Source organism: Crotalus tigris, unplaced genomic scaffold (genome assembly GCF_016545835.1).
Source record: "Crotalus tigris isolate CLP2741 ecotype Arizona unplaced genomic scaffold, ASM1654583v1 scf7180000023618.1514416, whole genome shotgun sequence".
NCBI classification, from domain to species: domain Eukaryota; kingdom Metazoa; phylum Chordata; class Lepidosauria; order Squamata; family Viperidae; genus Crotalus; species Crotalus tigris.
The window spans coordinates 1,360,974-1,378,343 of record NW_024100082.1 but is presented as its reverse complement, the minus strand read 5'-3'; the positions used below and the strand labels follow the sequence as shown (position 1 = coordinate 1,378,343).

The window sequence follows — 17,370 nt, the reverse complement described above, 5'->3', positions numbered from 1 at the left end:
ACTGCTTTCTTTCTTTCAGGTTTTTTTCTTTTTTTTACAGCTGAGCCATTACTGCTTTATTTGATAGCACTTTCCCTTGTTAGAAACTAAGGCCAGATGTGACTAATCCATTTAACTTTATGAAAGTATCTAAAATAACATGTGATTAGTAATGATTATATAAAACTAAGAAAGCAAGTAAACAGTGAAATAAGTGTAAATAAGACATTGCTGAGAAGCTTGTATTATGGCTCAGTACACCCTGCAATCTCTCCTGCCTACTACTCACAAAAATAAGATTAATGCTTAAAAGAAATGCAGTGTATATCATAAAGTGCTGGTAGAGTATCAATTGTTCCATAAATGTTATCATTTTTCTAGTGTTATGGGATAAAAGTTACCAGTGGAAGGAGAATATTAGATTATAGAAATAACTTTGGATATACCTGCTATATATTTATACTGTCCTATACACTTGCTTTCAGATGTTCACGGAGGGACAAATGCGAGCGAGCCAATGAACCTTTCCGATTTGCAGCCAGCATCAACCAGTGTATGACTATCATTGTTCAACCTAGCAGCATCCCAGTTTCTGAGCATAGCCTTCCGGTAGGTAGCCAAGGCAGGTAATTGCTTGCTTCTTATGATCACTGTCTCTGTTACCAAGAGGATGTGATCTCCTCTAGTCTTGAATATTACCACTAAAAGAATTTTATCTAACATTTCCTGCCTCAGATTTGTATAATTATATGGGTACTTAGTGCCTGCCATTTGCATGCTTCACAGCAAGCTTTTGACAAGCAAAGTCAATGGAGAAGCCATGTGATGTATTATTTAATGACTGGGTGAGTTACTGCAGCAGAACTGACATTGTAAGTCTAGTGGTCATGTGCTGTTTTGCTTAGCAACAGAGTTTGTGCTCATTAAATGAGGACTACCTATAATGCAGATTAAAACAATCTAATTCCATGTCTCAAATTCCTGAAAATAATTTTTTTCACATAATTGTGAATTTTGGCTTTTAGTTTTTAAGAAATCTAATTTTGTTTTGTGTTTTGATGTATTTCTCTTTGAGTGTAACTTGTTGAAAAAGCCTACTTTCTTTGGTATGCATATATTTTGGAAGTGTTATCTTTTAACGCAATACAAATATTCTAGTTTTCCCATTTGTACATTTTTAAATGAGACCTGGTTTGAAGAATTCTAAAAAGAGCAAAAGTAAATAGAATATAGTACATTCTGGTTTTCATTGATGTTTGAGAGTGTAAAAAAGCAAATAACTATTGAAACAAGCTATTTTCTCTTCCATTTGATGATTACATAGGCAAGACTGGTTTCATAGCCATTTCATAGAAAAACAGTTTGAATTATTACATGTTAACTTTCAGCTGTAAGTACAATGCTTGGAGGTGTCCATTAATAAGCTAATGCTGATTAGCTATTTGCATACCATTGTGAATGGGTTTGGGGGCAATTATTTTGGGGTATAAATACCTAAATCATGCCAAGTTCTGTATAACATATTCTGTATATGCTAATGAGGTAAATGGGCACAAATTATGGGAAAATGTTACATATGTAATTATGGACAAATTACATAAATTCAGATTTAATGGCCAATCCTTTTCCCTAATGGTCTGGTATATCAAGACTTTACTGTATACCAGTGCTTCTCAATTATTTTCCGTCATGCCCCCCTAGGAAGAAGAAAACATTTCGCGCCCCCCGCGCGACTGTCTATCCAATCGGGTCCTTTGCGTGTGTCACGTGCATCCAATATGACAGTATTTGCCGAGGTCAAACGAGCCCCCCTTTACGGAGCCTCAAGCCCCCCCTGGGGGGCCCGCCCCACTATTTGAGAAGCATTGCTATATACTGATTGGAGATATTGGTGAGGATAGGCCCCAAGGAAATATTTTACTGATCTACCTCCATTTTGTTTTTTAATTTCAACCAATAGTTGACCTGCAAAAGTTTCCAAATTAAAAGTGAAGAAGTTATCTTATGAAGCCTTGGTCTTCTATGCTATAATAGAAATGCAACCTCAACTTATTTATTTATATACTGCCTTTATTATTTTTATAAATAACTCAAGGTGGCAAACATACCTAATATTCTTTCCTCCTCCTATTTTCTTCACAACAACCCTGTGAAGTGGGTTGGGGTGAGAGAGTGTTACTGACCCAAAGTAGCCAGCCAACTTTCATACCATGGCAGGACTAGAGCTCACAGTCTCCTGGTGTCTAGCCTGGGGCTTTAATCACTAGATCAGGTGTGTCAAAACTGGCCGCCCACGAGCCGGATGCATCACGACATGCCACGCCCACTTCAGGTCCACAAAGGCAAAAAATGTCACAATACATCACATGATACAATCAAATTTGACACCCGTGCACTAGATCAATCTAACTCTGGTATTAGGTCAGTGAAGCAATTGCAACTGAAATATAACGATTAAAAAAAAAGTTTAAACACTGTGCTGTGGTTTTCTTGCAATATAGAAGAAATATGCATACTGCCTTCTATTTTATGCCTCTTCTCTTCATTTTTTCCCATAGCTCAGCTTGCTGGTGAATGATGCTCCAGATCTGTCACCTGGCATAATCTGTGTATTTGGAAACCTCACTGAAGTAGAAGGCCAGGTTTTGGGGAACCAAATTATATGTACTTCTCCATCCTCTAAGGATGTCCCTGCCATACCTGTGGACCAGGGTGAGCTGGCTTCTCAGTGGTAAACTTGTGATACTTAGAGCAAGAATTAGAAGAATGGGTAATGATGGTCTGCATTATGGAATTGATTTAGATATATGACTTCTCCAATATTAGCCTCATGTCTTCTCTTAGGCACTCTAAAGTAGCACCCATTAACTTGTGGAACACCTGTCAAAAATGTTGCTATTACAATCAGATGTGCATGATTCTATTCTTATTGCTAATCTCAGTAAAAATCATTTTAGCCTTCCTATGGAGCTGACTTCTTGATCTTGTCTGTCTAATGGAGCTGAGATCAGTCTTACAAGACTGAGTATATGGTATCTCCTCCTTTTTCTAGCACAGTGAATTAGGAAGGTTTCTACCTAAGTTGCTTCTATATGTTATCTTGTATTCCTGGATTTAAAAAATGCTTCAGCCTCTTTTGCCTAGATAACAGATCCTGAATTTTTCCACCAGGGTCATCTACCTTCCATTTTTTATTTTAAAAAGTCTAAGAATACATACATTTTAGACATTAATAATTTTATTACAGCATATATTTTACACAATGTATACATTAAATATGGTATGTACTAGATGTGCCATGATTGCGTATTCTAGATATCCAGAGATATAGGTCATGCTGATTGGGAAATCTGAGAGTTCCCTAGTTCTCGTTGCTGCTCTGAAGAACTCTATATTATTATTTCATTAAATTTGTTATAGCCACCCACTTCAACATTCTGGATGGCCCACAACATATAATATTAACTAAAGCAATTAAGAGTGTAGCTAAAATAAAATAGCCTGGACTAAAAACAGTCTAAGGCAGACTAAAAATGAGAAAATAAACTATAATGTCACTGTTTAGTACATGAAGTATTACCTGAATTGGAAATGTGTATATTTAGAGTGGAGCCAAAAGTTCATGAAATGCAATAAGTACAAGTATCTCCCTGACATTTCTACTCAGAGCCAAGATAGCAGAACCAAGTAACAAATGAACAAACTATTGACACCAGCTTCAATATTACCTTTGTAGCTGTGTATTGCACAGAATTGAATTGAAATTGAATTTACTTTATTGAATAACTTTACCTTAGAATCTCTCTTTGTATCATTTCCACTGAAAGGTGATGTTACCAAACTCATCAACACAGTGCCCTGGAAGGCACAAATATTTTCCTACTGCCTTCTGAATGTTGCGTCTTTTATGTTATATTTTTAGCTACTTGCATAGAGAGAAATCATTTTGTGTAATGTAAACTGAAGTAGGGCATTGTATCCAAGTAGTGCTATATATCACATGATTACAACTCCATAAAGGAATGGTTGAAGCTACTAGGATCTGTAATAGTGCTGTCTAAGTGGATGTGGCAGTTTTTTGGTGGGCCTAATCCTGAATATCTAGTGCTCTGTTGACATTGTGGTTTCAGCAATAATGCTGTCTACAAGCAAGTATATGCTTTCCAGGTAACCTATAACAATAAAATATGAATAACCATGATGGACTTCTATTTTGTATTATGGCAATGTTTTGTCGTGTTATTTGCTCACTTTAATTTCCATTCTAAAACTGCTTTATATTAGGAATGCTTTTCATAAAGGAATTGATTATTACTTATTTGATTTTGGACAAAGTTTTAATCCCAAAAGCAGGCAAGAAAAATGTCATCTACATTTATGCCTTCTGCATAGTAGGTGTAATCTGCTTCTAGCAGATTGTACAAACCCCACATATTTAAAAGCCAGCCTTGAAGCCATCTGCTTGCTAAGCTTACCTATCATTAGGGTCTCCATCTTTTGTTATGTGAGCAGGGAAAAGAAGAAAGTAGTGTGGGTGTTACTCATGCTCTAAAGTATGACTCACTCCCCATGAGTGGGCGAAGGTTTCCATTTTTTGTGGGGGGGGAATTCTTTCTTCACTAATATAATTGCTATCAAGATTTCTCTCATACTATTACCAAATAGCTAATTGTTTGAAATTTATTTTTTACATTGTCTCATTTACAAGTAGCTCTTCCTGTGAGGACAGTATTTAATAAGCATCCATAGAAGTTCACAAAAGATCTGGGCTGTGTGTAGAGCAGAAATGCCAGCAAATGGCTCCAAGGAAGTGAATGCAATTCATGGCAGTCATGGCTATGTGCCATTTTACCTGGAGGGAAGATAACAGAGATCAGCAACTGGCATAAAATTTCAAGATGCAAATAATCTTTTTGTCTATTTCAAAAGATATGGTTATTGGCAGGTGTTGCCTACTACATTGTCAGCCAATTTCTATCAACCTTTCTTCACTAGCACTGGATGGCATTACAATAACTGCTTCTGATTTGAACAGAACTCGGCAGAGAAAGTGTAAATTTAAGTTTCAATTTAATTAATGGATGCATTCCTATCTCTTTCAGTCTTTTTCAGTTGTTCAAGGACTGCTTCAAAGACATCAGTCTTCTTGAGTTTTCCCCTAGTTCTTCAAAATTATTATTGCCTTTATTAGTCATTTTGCACTTTCAAATGAATAGATTCCTATAATTTTGTAGCAACCACTGTGAATATCTTTGTGTATTGTCATAGGCATATGGTGTTAACATTGAATATTCAAGATTTTACCTATCAATTTTCAAGCATCATTATAAACATTCTAGTAGTACCATACATTCCCATATTCTTGAGGCAACATGAAAAAAATCTGGGATATGGAAGTACGAGCAACTTCCTGGCTTATTTGCAGCACTAAACTGTACTTAACATAGCATAGTCACTTTGTGCATAACATACTATGCCCCAGCAAATAATGTTAAAATGGATTAACATTATTAACTATTTTTCAGAATGTTAAGGGAACAGCTGGGTTTCCCATACTAATGATCCACAAAATATCAAATTAATTTTAGGCAAAATTACAGTATTATATAAACCTCTGGAATAGGAAATGTAGTTTATATTTTCTAGTGTTTCTCACATAACCCTATGGCTTCAAATTTGGGGTTATCTTGATAGAATAATGGGAGTACTTGCCTTACAGATACCGAGAAAGCATAGGAAGATAATTGGCTTCTTGGTTTATAAGCTTCAGGATTTTTAGGGTTTAGAGTTCAAAAGACAGCATTATTTTCTGATTAGAAGATTTTAAGAAACCAGTGTTATAGCACTGGAAATGCGTAACCCAGTGCATTTCTTGAAACAGACATATTGCCACAGACTGTTCCAGTAAAATAGATTGGCCTAATGTAGAGGTACATTAATCTGATCCTGCCTTATTTGAAAATAAATGCAACTATCCCATCAAGGACTGGGAAATAATACTTTTAAAAGATCAGTAAATGAAGATGAAGAAATAGGACTTAAAAATAATTTAAAAATGCATAACACATCTGTAAAATGCCCACATTATTCTTGTGCTATGTTGTTTCAATAATTGCTTTGTTTGTTTGTTTTTTCCCAGACTGGTTTGGCATAGAGCTTCTGTTGAAATCCAGAGAGACTGGCAAGATGTTTGTCAGCACAGAGTTCAAATTTTACAACTGCAGTGCCCACCAGCTGTAAGATATCGTTTAATGTTTCTGTCATTAAATGCTTTACAATTACATAGAGATTTTTGCCTATGTTTTTGCAGCAAGAACTGCAAAATTACTTTGTATAAAAAGGTTTATAACCAAGCTCAGAACCTACTAGCTAGGATTCACTAGTATTTACATAAAGAAGAATGGTTAGTTACCTAGTTTGTTAGGATAATTGGTTTTTATGTATCACTTGGATATCTAATACAGTTATTAGAAAAATGGTTAGATTCCAAAGACACTCTTCTATGATATAATCACAGTATTCTTCTTCTTCTTGTGCCATATCCGTTATCGGACGTTGGCGATCATGTTGGCGATCCTGTTTTTATCAGCAGCCGCACGAAAAAGTGCTGCTGAGTTTTGTCCAAATCAGTCCCTTAGATTTTGAAGCCACGATGTTCTTCTTCTGCCTGGACCTTGTTTGCCTTCAATCTTTCCCTGGAGGATTAAATGGAATATGCCGTATTTTTCTGGGTGTCACATCACATGTCTGAAATATTCTAATTTTCATTTTTTAATTATTTTGATGATTTCCCTTGGCTTTCCCAGGCGGCTTATCACCTCCTCATTTCTGATCTTGTCAACTCAGCTTATACACCACAGTATTATGATGTTAAAATAACATTTAAGCTTCTTCAAAGTTGTTCTGCATGATTGCTATAAATAGATAAAATAAGTATAAATTAATAGATTATGTTTTGTTTTAAACTGCATTGTCACTTCAGTGTCAATTACTGGTATTTCACTAAAAATCAGTTACTGAAAGACTAAACTTTAAAAGTAAAAATTCACAGGTAATTAATCTTTTATGCTGAGGTAATGAGAAAAAAAAAACCTTTCCTAACACTAGGAACTCTACTGAACAAGGGCCACTTTAAGTGTAACAAGGTATTCCAAGGTATTCCAACTCATAATAGAAAATGTTATTCAGTGCACCATATAATAAAATTATATGCTCAGTGTCAGTATCTAAAAGCAACACTTGCATGCTAAGATCTTAAAAACTCATTTTGATCTGGGAAATGGAAAATAAAGAGCATGTGTCATTCAAATTCCTGTCAAGAGAACAAGAAAGAGTGAGAAATGTGTCAAATAAGTGAGTAATTAAATACATTCATGCTGCTTAATATTCCTAACCACTAGATTTGCATGTCTATGATTAGAATAAGTTTTTAAGGTCATTTCAGAAAAAGCAAAAGCAGACTGCAGTTGAGGATTAAAATTGGACAAACAGGGTATGTGTCTTGCAAATGAGAGATGGGGATGCTCATTGAACTTTGTAACTTGAAAATGAAGAATTATCTGTTTGAGATACTAGAATCCCTTAGAAAACTCAGACTAATTAGCCGGAAGACCAGGAAGGGGGGGGGAATCAAAATCTTGCAGCTGTCATGTGGAGAAAACTGGTCCCTGTAATTAATCTAGTAAACATTCCCTGATTTGGTAAGAATTAGTTGTGTTTAAAAGCTAAACAAGTATATATTAAGCCAATGATATTAATCCATTACATATTTGGACATGATTTATTTTGCATACATGCAATGGAGAAGAGTCTTGAACATTTACAATTAAGGTGAACTCATCACTTCTCACTGGTCCTCTTTTTTACGGGGCTGGGGTTGTGTGTTTGGAGTAATATTCCATTGGAAACTGCCCATGAATTTTAAGGGTGTTACCATATGCCCCCCCCCAATCTAGTGTTTTCATCAAAATACTACTTTTCTGATCCCCTGATCAGAAAGCAGAGGTCTGATTATTCATTCCATTTTCAATACACTTTTCATCCTTAAATGTTTCCGTTATATGAAACACACCCATTAAAATTTGATATACAATATTGATGGAATAGAATTAATTCACTTGGTCCTATCCAAGCACAAGGGCAAGAAGTTTAGGAAGGTCATCTGTATAGGTTAAGTACCTTGAGATTTCATCTGGCTCAGTTCATAAACACTTTAGACTAAAGAGGGAAAAAATCAGCAACATTTGCCTTTTTATTTGCACAGGACTTTTAAGATTCCAAAGGATATGCTCCAGATTGGAAATAGATTTAACTGAAATATCAGACCTTCACTGAAATATTGTTTGTATTAATCGGGTGTTATTATATCTATACCACAGAGCCTAAACTTTAAAGCAGAGGTCCCCAATCTTTTGGGCACTATGGACCAGTTCCGTGGAGAGAGGTTTTTCCACAGACTGGAGGGTACGTGGTTTTGTGTGCTGCCTGCATCTCACGGATGGGGCTTTGCTTGTTTGTGCAGACTGATTACTGGCATGCCATGGCCTGGTACTGGGGGTTAGGGACCCCTGCTTTAGAGAATATCTTTGGCAACCTAATAAATTTTATTGATCTGAATTGGGAAATTCTCTTAGCTGTTGAGATTCTAAGATACAATATATTGAAACAAAAAAATCTTTGCAATAAACTCCAAAATCCAGAAACCTGTGTTATGTGAAGTTAATGGCTTTGGTTTAGAGGCACTTGTCTTAGGCAAAATGCACTGAAAATATGGTAATTCTTCTTATCTGTTCTAAGAGATTATGACAAAGTCATTTTTTTCACCCAAGTATTTATTTTAAAGACACCTATGTCTGGTACATGGAAACTGAAAACTTTTTTCAAATGAAATATTTGTTCTGTTTAAGCAAATATATAAAATTTTGTTGACCTACTGTTATTTATCAGGCATTAGCAATAATAAACATATTTGCCTATGTTCCTTTCTTGACAGATGCCTGTCTTGTGTCAACAGTGCCTTTCACTGTCACTGGTGTAAATATCGTAACCTGTGCACTCATGATCCAACAACATGCTCTTTTCAGGAAGGACGGATCAATGTTTCTGAGGTATAAACACTGGATTTTGGAACTAGACAACACAGTTTTGGTGCAAATCTTAAATGTTTGCCTTGTGATTCAACTGAACTCTCTTTTCCCATTGCCACGCAACATTGTAACAAAAGAGGGTGAAAGAGAGAGAGAGAGAGAGAGAGAGAGAGAGAGAGAGAGATTCAGAAGATCTAAATCTTGGTTGGTGGTCTCATTTCTACACAAGGTATGTTGAAATATGAAGATGAATATGAATATATATTGAGATTGCAGATCTCCATAAATTCATAGTACAGTTCAAGCCATATCTGGATCTATATTTGGAAGAAGATCATGAAAAACAATAATGACTTTCTGTTGGTTGTAAATAACATATATTTGATATGATAATAATTCCCATCATTTATTTTAGGAAAGATCAGTTTTTCTACCTTTAGGCAGTAACACAGCATCAGTTTATAAAGACAGACATCTCAGAGAAATTATTCTGGCAGCAGTCTGCCACTGCAGTACTATGAGATACATGTTTTGAAAGCATGTTTTAACTGAGAGTCTCAGTAATAGAACTACAAAAAAACCCAGGAATTTATATTATTAGGTTCAGAATGGTTGGGAAAAGGCTATGCGCTGAAGTACATTTCACCCTCATTTACAGTGATTTGGTCATATTCTCTGTTTTATTTTTTGGGTTTTGATGTGGTTGGAACTAATTGAAGCTTCTCAATATTATAAACATATTTCATGATGCTGATATGAATTCTGATTAAGAATATCTGATATTGAGAGGGAATCTGGGAAATTCAATCAACAATGACTGAAGAAAAGGGTGTTTATGATAGAATAGAATAGAGCTGGAAAGGACTGGAGGTCTTCTAGTACAGCCCCCTGCTCAAGCAGGAGAATCTATACATCTCAGACAAGTGGCTATCTCTAGCCTCTTCTTAAAAATCTCCAGTGATGGTGCGCCCACGATTTCTGGAGGCAAGCTGTTCCACTGGTTAATTATACTCACTGTCAAGAAATTTCTCCTTAATTCCAGGTTGCTTTTCTCTTTGATCAGTTTCCAACCATTATTTCTTGTCCTTCCCTCTGGTGCTTTGGTGAACAACCTGGCCCCCTCTGCATTGTGGCAGCCCTTCAGATACTGGGACACTGCTATCATGTCTCCCCTATTTCTTCTTTTCTTTAGACTAGCCAAATCCAAGTCCTGCAGCCGTTCTTCATATGTTTTAGTCTCCAGGCCTTTGATCATCTTAGTTGCTCTTGTTTGAATTTTTTCCAAACTCTCAACATCTTTTTAGTGACCAACATTGGCTGCTGTCACATGTTCCGACTAATGAAGCACTTCAAAGAACTTTCAGGAATGTTTCCTAAAATCTTTATTTGCAAGAGCTACAGTTTGCCGGTCACCATGATAGACTAATTGATGCCAGAATCTGAACTTCCTGTCGCTGGCATCAAGCTTTCCTTGCTCAACCCCTCCCTTCTCATGCAGTCACAGGTCACATTATCCAATTAGTGAGAAGGTCAAACATTTACTTCCTCTTTCTTTCCCGGGCTTTTTCCCCTGCCCAGTCTAAGCTAAGTATTAACCCAATAAATGCCAGACAGTTTTGCATATTGTCAAAGCAAGAATATACAGTATTTGCAGCATTGACATCCGGCCCCCCTTACAAGAAGGACAGAACCTGTAAAGTAAACAAAAGCATACGTTAAGGGTTATCTTTCGGTTTGTTGGGGTGTTTCACATGAAACCTTTTGATCAATCTGTCAGCGTTCACTTCACTAGATTTCACCCAGGTGGCTTCAGACAATGGGTATCCCTTCCATTGTACCAAGTACTGTAATTTCCCCTACTTTCAGGTAGGTCCACTATAAGGTCCATAGCTATTTCTTCCCAAGGTTGAGAAGGGTCTGCCACGGGTTGCAGTAGCCCAGGAGTTTTTCCCGGGATTCTTTTCGTTGTGGCACATACAGTACAACTTTTTACAAAGTTTTCCACATCCTTTTTCAGCCCCGGCCACCAAAATTGCCGGCGGGTGAGGTGTAGGGTTTTCAAATATCCAAAGTGTCCAGCCTGCTTTACATTGTGGCTGTGTTTGAGAGCATTTAGACGGAGCGCTTCTGGCAAATATAACTTCCCCCCTTTGTAAGCCAAGCCGTCCCTGCATGTTAGGGACGCTTGATTATCTTTGAACCATTGGTCAGTGAGGAGCTCTCGTTTTATTTTCTTCACTCCAGGGTCATCCGGATTGGGGACCCTGCGAGGTGTAGGTTGAGTGACAGTTTGTGGATTGGGAATAATTGCCTCGTTAACCTGCTCTCGTTCACTTTTGTACTGGGGTAACCGGGATAGCGCATCAGCTAGAAAGTTCTTCCCTCCTGGTATGTACTTTAGAGTGAAGTTGAAGCGGTTAAAGTACTGTGCCCACCATACTTGCTTTGGTGACAATTTGCGAGGAGTTTTCAGTGCCTCTAGGTTCTTGTGATCAGTCCATACCTCAAATGGCATCTTGCTCCCTTCTAGATAGTGTCGCCAGTTCAATAGCGCCCACCTAATTGCGAAGGCCTCTTTCTCCCAGATTGCCCATCTTTGCTCGCTCTCAGTGAATTTCTTAGAGGTGTAGGCACAGGGTTGCAGGATCCCATTTTTGTTCTTTTGAAGTAACACTGCTCCAACCGCCACATCGCTGGCATCGGCTTGAATCACAAAGGGTTCCTCTGGGCAGGGGTGCTTTAGAACCGGTTCAACGGCAAATAGTCTCTTTAGATTCTCAAAAGCTGTTTGACAGCTCATTGTCCATGCTAGTGGTTGGCCCGGTCGTGGCTTCCCTCCTCCTTTGCCTGTTTTGAGTAGTTCTGTAAGAGGAAGGGCAATCTCGGCAAAAGAAGGGATGAATTGACGATAAAAGTTGGCAAAACCCAGAAAGCTTTGGAGCTGTTTGCGAGTCCTTGGGGGTTGCCATTCGATTATAGTTTTTACCTTGGCCGGATCCATTTCAATACCCTCATTGGAAATTCGGTAGCCAAGATAGTCTAATTGAGTTTGGTGAAATTCACATTTTGACAATTTGACATAAAGCTTGGCATTCAATAGTTTCTTTAACACTTCTCTCATTAGCTTTATGTGATCAGTCATATTTGTGCTGTATATCAGGATATCATCAAGATACACCAAAACCCCTTTGTACAAGTGATCATGTAGAACCTCATTGATCAACTGCATAAATACAGCTGGGGCCCCCTGTAGTCCAAATGGCATGACTTTGAACTGATAGCTCCCCATAGGACAGTTGAAGGCAGTTTTCCACTCATCTCCCTCTTTTATTCTCACCCGGTAGTATGCCTCTCTTAGGTCTAACTTAGTGAAGACACTCCCCTTAGCCAGGTGGGTCAATAAATCCTTTAGGAGGGGGAGGGGGTATTTATTTTCCACACTTACAGCATTGAGTCCCTTGTAGTCTACGCAGAGACGAAGAGACCCATCTTTTTTCTCTTTGAACAACACAGGGGCTCCCACGGAAGATTTGGCCCGTTCAATAAACCCCCTCGCTAGGTTCTTGTTCACATATCGCTGCATCTCCTCCATTTCGAGGGGGGACATAGCATACATCCTCGGACGTGGGAGTTTGGCTCCGGGCACCAGTTCGATGGAGCAGTCATTGGGTCTGTGAGGGGGTAGGGCATCACATTCTTTTTCACTGAACACCTCCGCCAGGTCCAAGTATTCTTTGGGGATGACTGGTTCACCTGGGGTCAGTGAGGCAGCCATGTGCGCTTGCTCATTGGGTGGCCTAAGATGCCCGGTAACATCTGTTGAATCAATGGGGGGATCAGGCCCTATAGGTAGTCTCACAATTCTCATTCCTTTCTCCCACCAGATAAATGGCTTCCATTTGTCCAACCAGGCTAGTCCTAGGATCACTGCCTCGGTCATCTTTGGAGCCACCAGGAAACGAATAAACTCCCAGTGTGCACCTATTTCTAGGCGTAAAGGCTCAGTTAATTGTGTAATAAGAGTCCCTCCCATCAGGGAGCCATCGGCTTGCTCAAATCTCATCGGTTTGGAAAGCTGTTTTGCCCTTATGCCCATTTTCATGGCAAACGCCAGACTAATAATGCAGCGGGTACATCCCGAATCAATTAGTACGTTTAAGTCTATTTGTGCTCCAGACGTAGGGATTACAAGTTTGGCGGGCAGTGAAAAAGGCAGGATTTGTTGACTCACCATTGGGTCGTTTTCTCCTTCATCGTCGCTATCAAAGAAGGGAAGAGCAGGGGCAGATCCACCTGGAGTCTTGGCATCCTCCTGTGTGTGGGGTGTAACCTGGGCAACTGGTTCTTGCGTGAGTCGATTGGATTTTTCTCTTGTTAGCCGCTGAGCAGGTTTCTTTTGCATCGCCGGTCCTGGCTTGCTCTGCAGTCGAGGGTAGGGGACTGGACAGGTGGCTGCTCGGTGTCCTCCTTGTCCACACCTGAAACACTCGAAGGAAGGGCGTGCAGGTGGCCTGGTTCTCTCAGCCCTCGCAGTAGTTGAAGGCTTTCGTGGGGGTGATTGCTGTTCAGGTAGCTCTGGTTGCTGTTCGGGTTCCTGTGGGGGAGGCTTTTTATAGCGAGAGAGCTTAACATCCAGCTTCACGGCCGTCTGGTACCACTCCTGCAGCCGATCAGGTACTTCTCGATAGATGCAAGCCTGGGAGAGGTGATCATCTAATCCCTCTATAAAGTGATGGATGAGGGACTGCTCAGGCCACCCTTCTATTCGACCTGCCATCTTGCGGAACTCTCGCACGTACTCCAGGGCAGGCCTCCCTGCTTGTTTTATTTTGTGAATTTGTCCTGCTGCTTTGAGGCCGATGGATGGGTCTTCAAATCGTTCTCTCAGTCCTAAGAGAAAGAGATGGGGATCCTCCAATTTGAGGGCTTGCTCACTATATAGATTGTTCAGCCATTCAGATGCTTCTCCCTCCAGGTTGGCCGCAATGACGTCAACCATGGCCCCTGGTTCCGGATAGAGATGGGCCCAGTGATTTAAATGAGAACGCACTTGGTTGAGGAAAAAAATCAGCTTCTCTGGGTCCCCATCAAACGTTGCATTGAAGGGTGGTGCAAACACAGGCTGCTGTGGCCCCCACTGGGGCTGGTTCCATGGCTGCTGGGCCCTCTGCTACTGCTGATCATTCATCTGCTGGGGAAACCCATCTACCCATTGCTGCAGATGCCTCAGACTGGAACTCACCCTCTCTTCAGGGTTGGGGTCTCTGACCGGCAAAGGCAGGGTCTGACAGGCTTCCTGCTGGGCTCCCCATCGCTCTTGTGGCCACCCCAGTTGCTGTAGGCCCCAACCTGGCTGCAGATTTATGCCCAGGGGTTGCACGTTTGGGGGCTGTGGCCAACCTCCTTGCTGTGGCTGTTCTCCCCCCAGCTGCTGATTTCCTGGCTTCTGTACCACCCCAAGACATTGCAAGGCCTCTATTGGCTGTGGTAAGTTCAGAGGACATGAATCAGCCACTTGCTGGGGAACCCAATTTCCCCTTTGCTGCAGAGGATTCAAACTGGGATTCTCTCTCTTAGGGTTGAATGTTTCACTTTGTAGGAACTGTTTTCTGTTTCTCATTTCTAAGTTTTGAAATCTTTCCAACGACTCACCCATAACTGTGTTCTGTCCATTCTGCTTTTGAAGTCTTCACTCTCAGCTGGGAAATCTGCCAAATTTCTCTCTCCCCTGACTTGCTGGCTGTCGCTTTCCCCCCCGGGGAAACTGTTGCAGCTACGGGGCTGGTTTCAGGCAATTTTTTTTTCTCCATAATGAGATCTCCCCCGAAACTTTGCCACCTTCTCTCAGGCATAGAGGCAGCTGTTGATAGATCGGGACGTAGATCGTTTGAAAAGAGTGTTGGATTCTGGCATGATGTCACATGTTCCGACTAATGAAGCACTTCAAAGAACTTTCAGGAATGTTTCCTAAAATCTTTATTTGCAAGAGCTACAGTTTGCCAGTCACCATGATAGACTAATTGATGCCAGAATCTGAACTTCCTGTCGCTGGCATCAAGCTTTCCTTGCTCAACCCCTCCCTTCTCATGCAGTCACAGGTCACATTATCCAATTAGTGAGAAGGTCAAACGTTTACTTCCTCTTTCTTTCCCGGGCTTTTTCCCCGCCCAGTCTAAGCTAAGTATTAACCCAATAAATGCCAGACAGTTTTGCATATTGTCAAAGCAAGAATATACAGTATTTGCAGCATTGACAGCTGCAGTATTCCAGATGTGGTCTTACTAGGGTTTTATAAAGTGGTACTAATACTTCATGTGATCTTGATTCTATGCCTCTGTTTATACAACCCAGGACTGTATTAGCTTTTTTGGTTGCTGGCTCATAGTCAAGTATTTGTCCATTAGGACTTCAAGGTCCCTCTCACAGTTGGTGTTTTTAAATAGGAATTGCAGTATGAAATGTTTTAGGGTAGACAGATACCCAAGCTTAATGAATATACCCTGATTAAATTAAACATGTCCTTTCCTCAAACAAATTCACAAATTGCCAGCATGAGGGAATCAATCTGAACTGGGATCTGGATATGATATAAAGCATTCATACTTTGCTTCTTATTTTGAAATTGGAAAAAAAATGACCTACAGCTGTAGTTTGCACTGGAAATTTTATTACTAAAAACAGACAACATTTGGGATTAGTAATTGAGAAGGATGACATAGTATCCATGAGACCAAGGAAAGATTTTCATTTTTCTTCTTCACCATAAAAATGATAAGCCATCAATATTTTGAAAAGATGTGAGGTGTAAAGTGACTGCCTTTGATGAAAAAAATTAACATATATTTCAGATTGCCAGTAGAAATAATTGGTTTTAATTGAATCTCATAAATGTGAAGTCTAACCAACAATGAGATTGAAGAGAATAAAATGCAAGAAAATAATAAGGAAAAATTAAATTTCCTTTCTGGTTATAATGTAGTCATACTGCAAATATACCCAAAGAGAAATAGCAAGCTTTTTAAAAAGGTTATCTTCTTGATTAGCATGAATAGCAGATATATGCATATACAGTATGTATGTAAAAGTTAGTAGGGTTGGAAACAGAAATACATGTTTAGGAATGATCACTGAAACTTTTTATCAAAAGTGAAGCCAAATGACTTACATACGCTATGAACTTCAGAGTGCCTTGAATTGTCAGGACCAATTTGAGGACCAACAAAAAAGTTTTAAATGTTTTAATATAAATGCATGAATCTTCTTTCTAAAGTGGCAATAAGGACCAATTTGCTTTTATGAACATGCACTTTCTCAGCTGTTGTGCAGTAATATTCTATTTAGCACTTTGGAAGCAAAATTTTCTAATTTGTAGTTTTCTATTACTAATTCAGTATAAATAGGAAATGTAGAACACGGGGAGAGACACAGAGAGAAAAGATGATTTGTCCAGTCCAGAATAAAGAAGTGACAGGATTGGGATTACAATTGTAAAGAAACTCTTAACTTTTATTATAAAAATTGTGATTTAGATAAAATGTAAAGACAATTTCTTAAGTAAGGTGAACTGTTCTTAAAATGTAGCTAAATAAGAATAATTGAGGAATGAAGGAGGTTTAGCATTGAAAAAAAATGTAATTCTTTTTATTCTTTTAATGACTCAGAAACTTACCTAGGATTTATTTAGGAGGACATCTATGCCTGGAAAATCACCCTTTGAATGTTTGTTTATTGCTTCCTGTCTGGGCTCTGTTTTTGGCACATTCTTTCTTTTATTGGTCTATGTTAAGCATTTGCATTAAGCTACTTTGAAGAATCAGTTTGCTAACCATAATTGTAATAGCACAAATAAACCATTTTTCCAATTTTCTCTAGGTATCTATGCATAGACCCCCCACCTAACTTAGTAAACTAATTTGTTGAGTCTCCTCAAAAGAATTGAAATACTGAATGTGGGAGTTATAGGATAATTTAGTTACTCTAAAAAGTCTTTGCAGATAGTAATACCAGAATATTTCTGTTTTTATGTTTTTAACACTACCCTGCTAGCAAAGCTCTTACTTTAATCTAAGAGAAATCAAATAGCAAAAACTAAGTTGCATTTGGAAGCAAAGCAAAAGCATTATATCCATGAAACTAGCTGTAGCTATTAGAAAAACAGCACACAATAAAACTCTTCATTGTGAATATTAGATTGCATTTAGCTCATTATTAAGATGTATATATGAGAGTCTACCTCCTCAACTACATTTGATTGCACTAGTTAACACACCTCTAAAATATTAAAATCATCCCTGTCATCAGATGT

At 38.8% G+C, this 17,370-nt stretch overlaps 1 protein-coding gene across 2 annotated transcripts in view; it reads left to right on the top strand.

Annotated features, from left to right (window-relative positions):
• The window catches only part of PLXNA2 (plexin A2), a 275,925-nt gene that overhangs the window by 85,198 nt on the left and 173,357 nt on the right, over nt 1–17,370 (top strand). For both annotated transcript variants that reach the window (XM_039320077.1, XM_039320076.1), the window contains exons 3-6: nt 465–588; nt 2,538–2,691; nt 6,119–6,215; nt 8,972–9,086. In XM_039320077.1, coding sequence (XP_039176011.1) covers nt 465–588; nt 2,538–2,691; nt 6,119–6,215; nt 8,972–9,086 — 490 coding nt within the window. The remainder of the gene's footprint in view (nt 1–464; nt 589–2,537; nt 2,692–6,118; nt 6,216–8,971; nt 9,087–17,370) is intronic.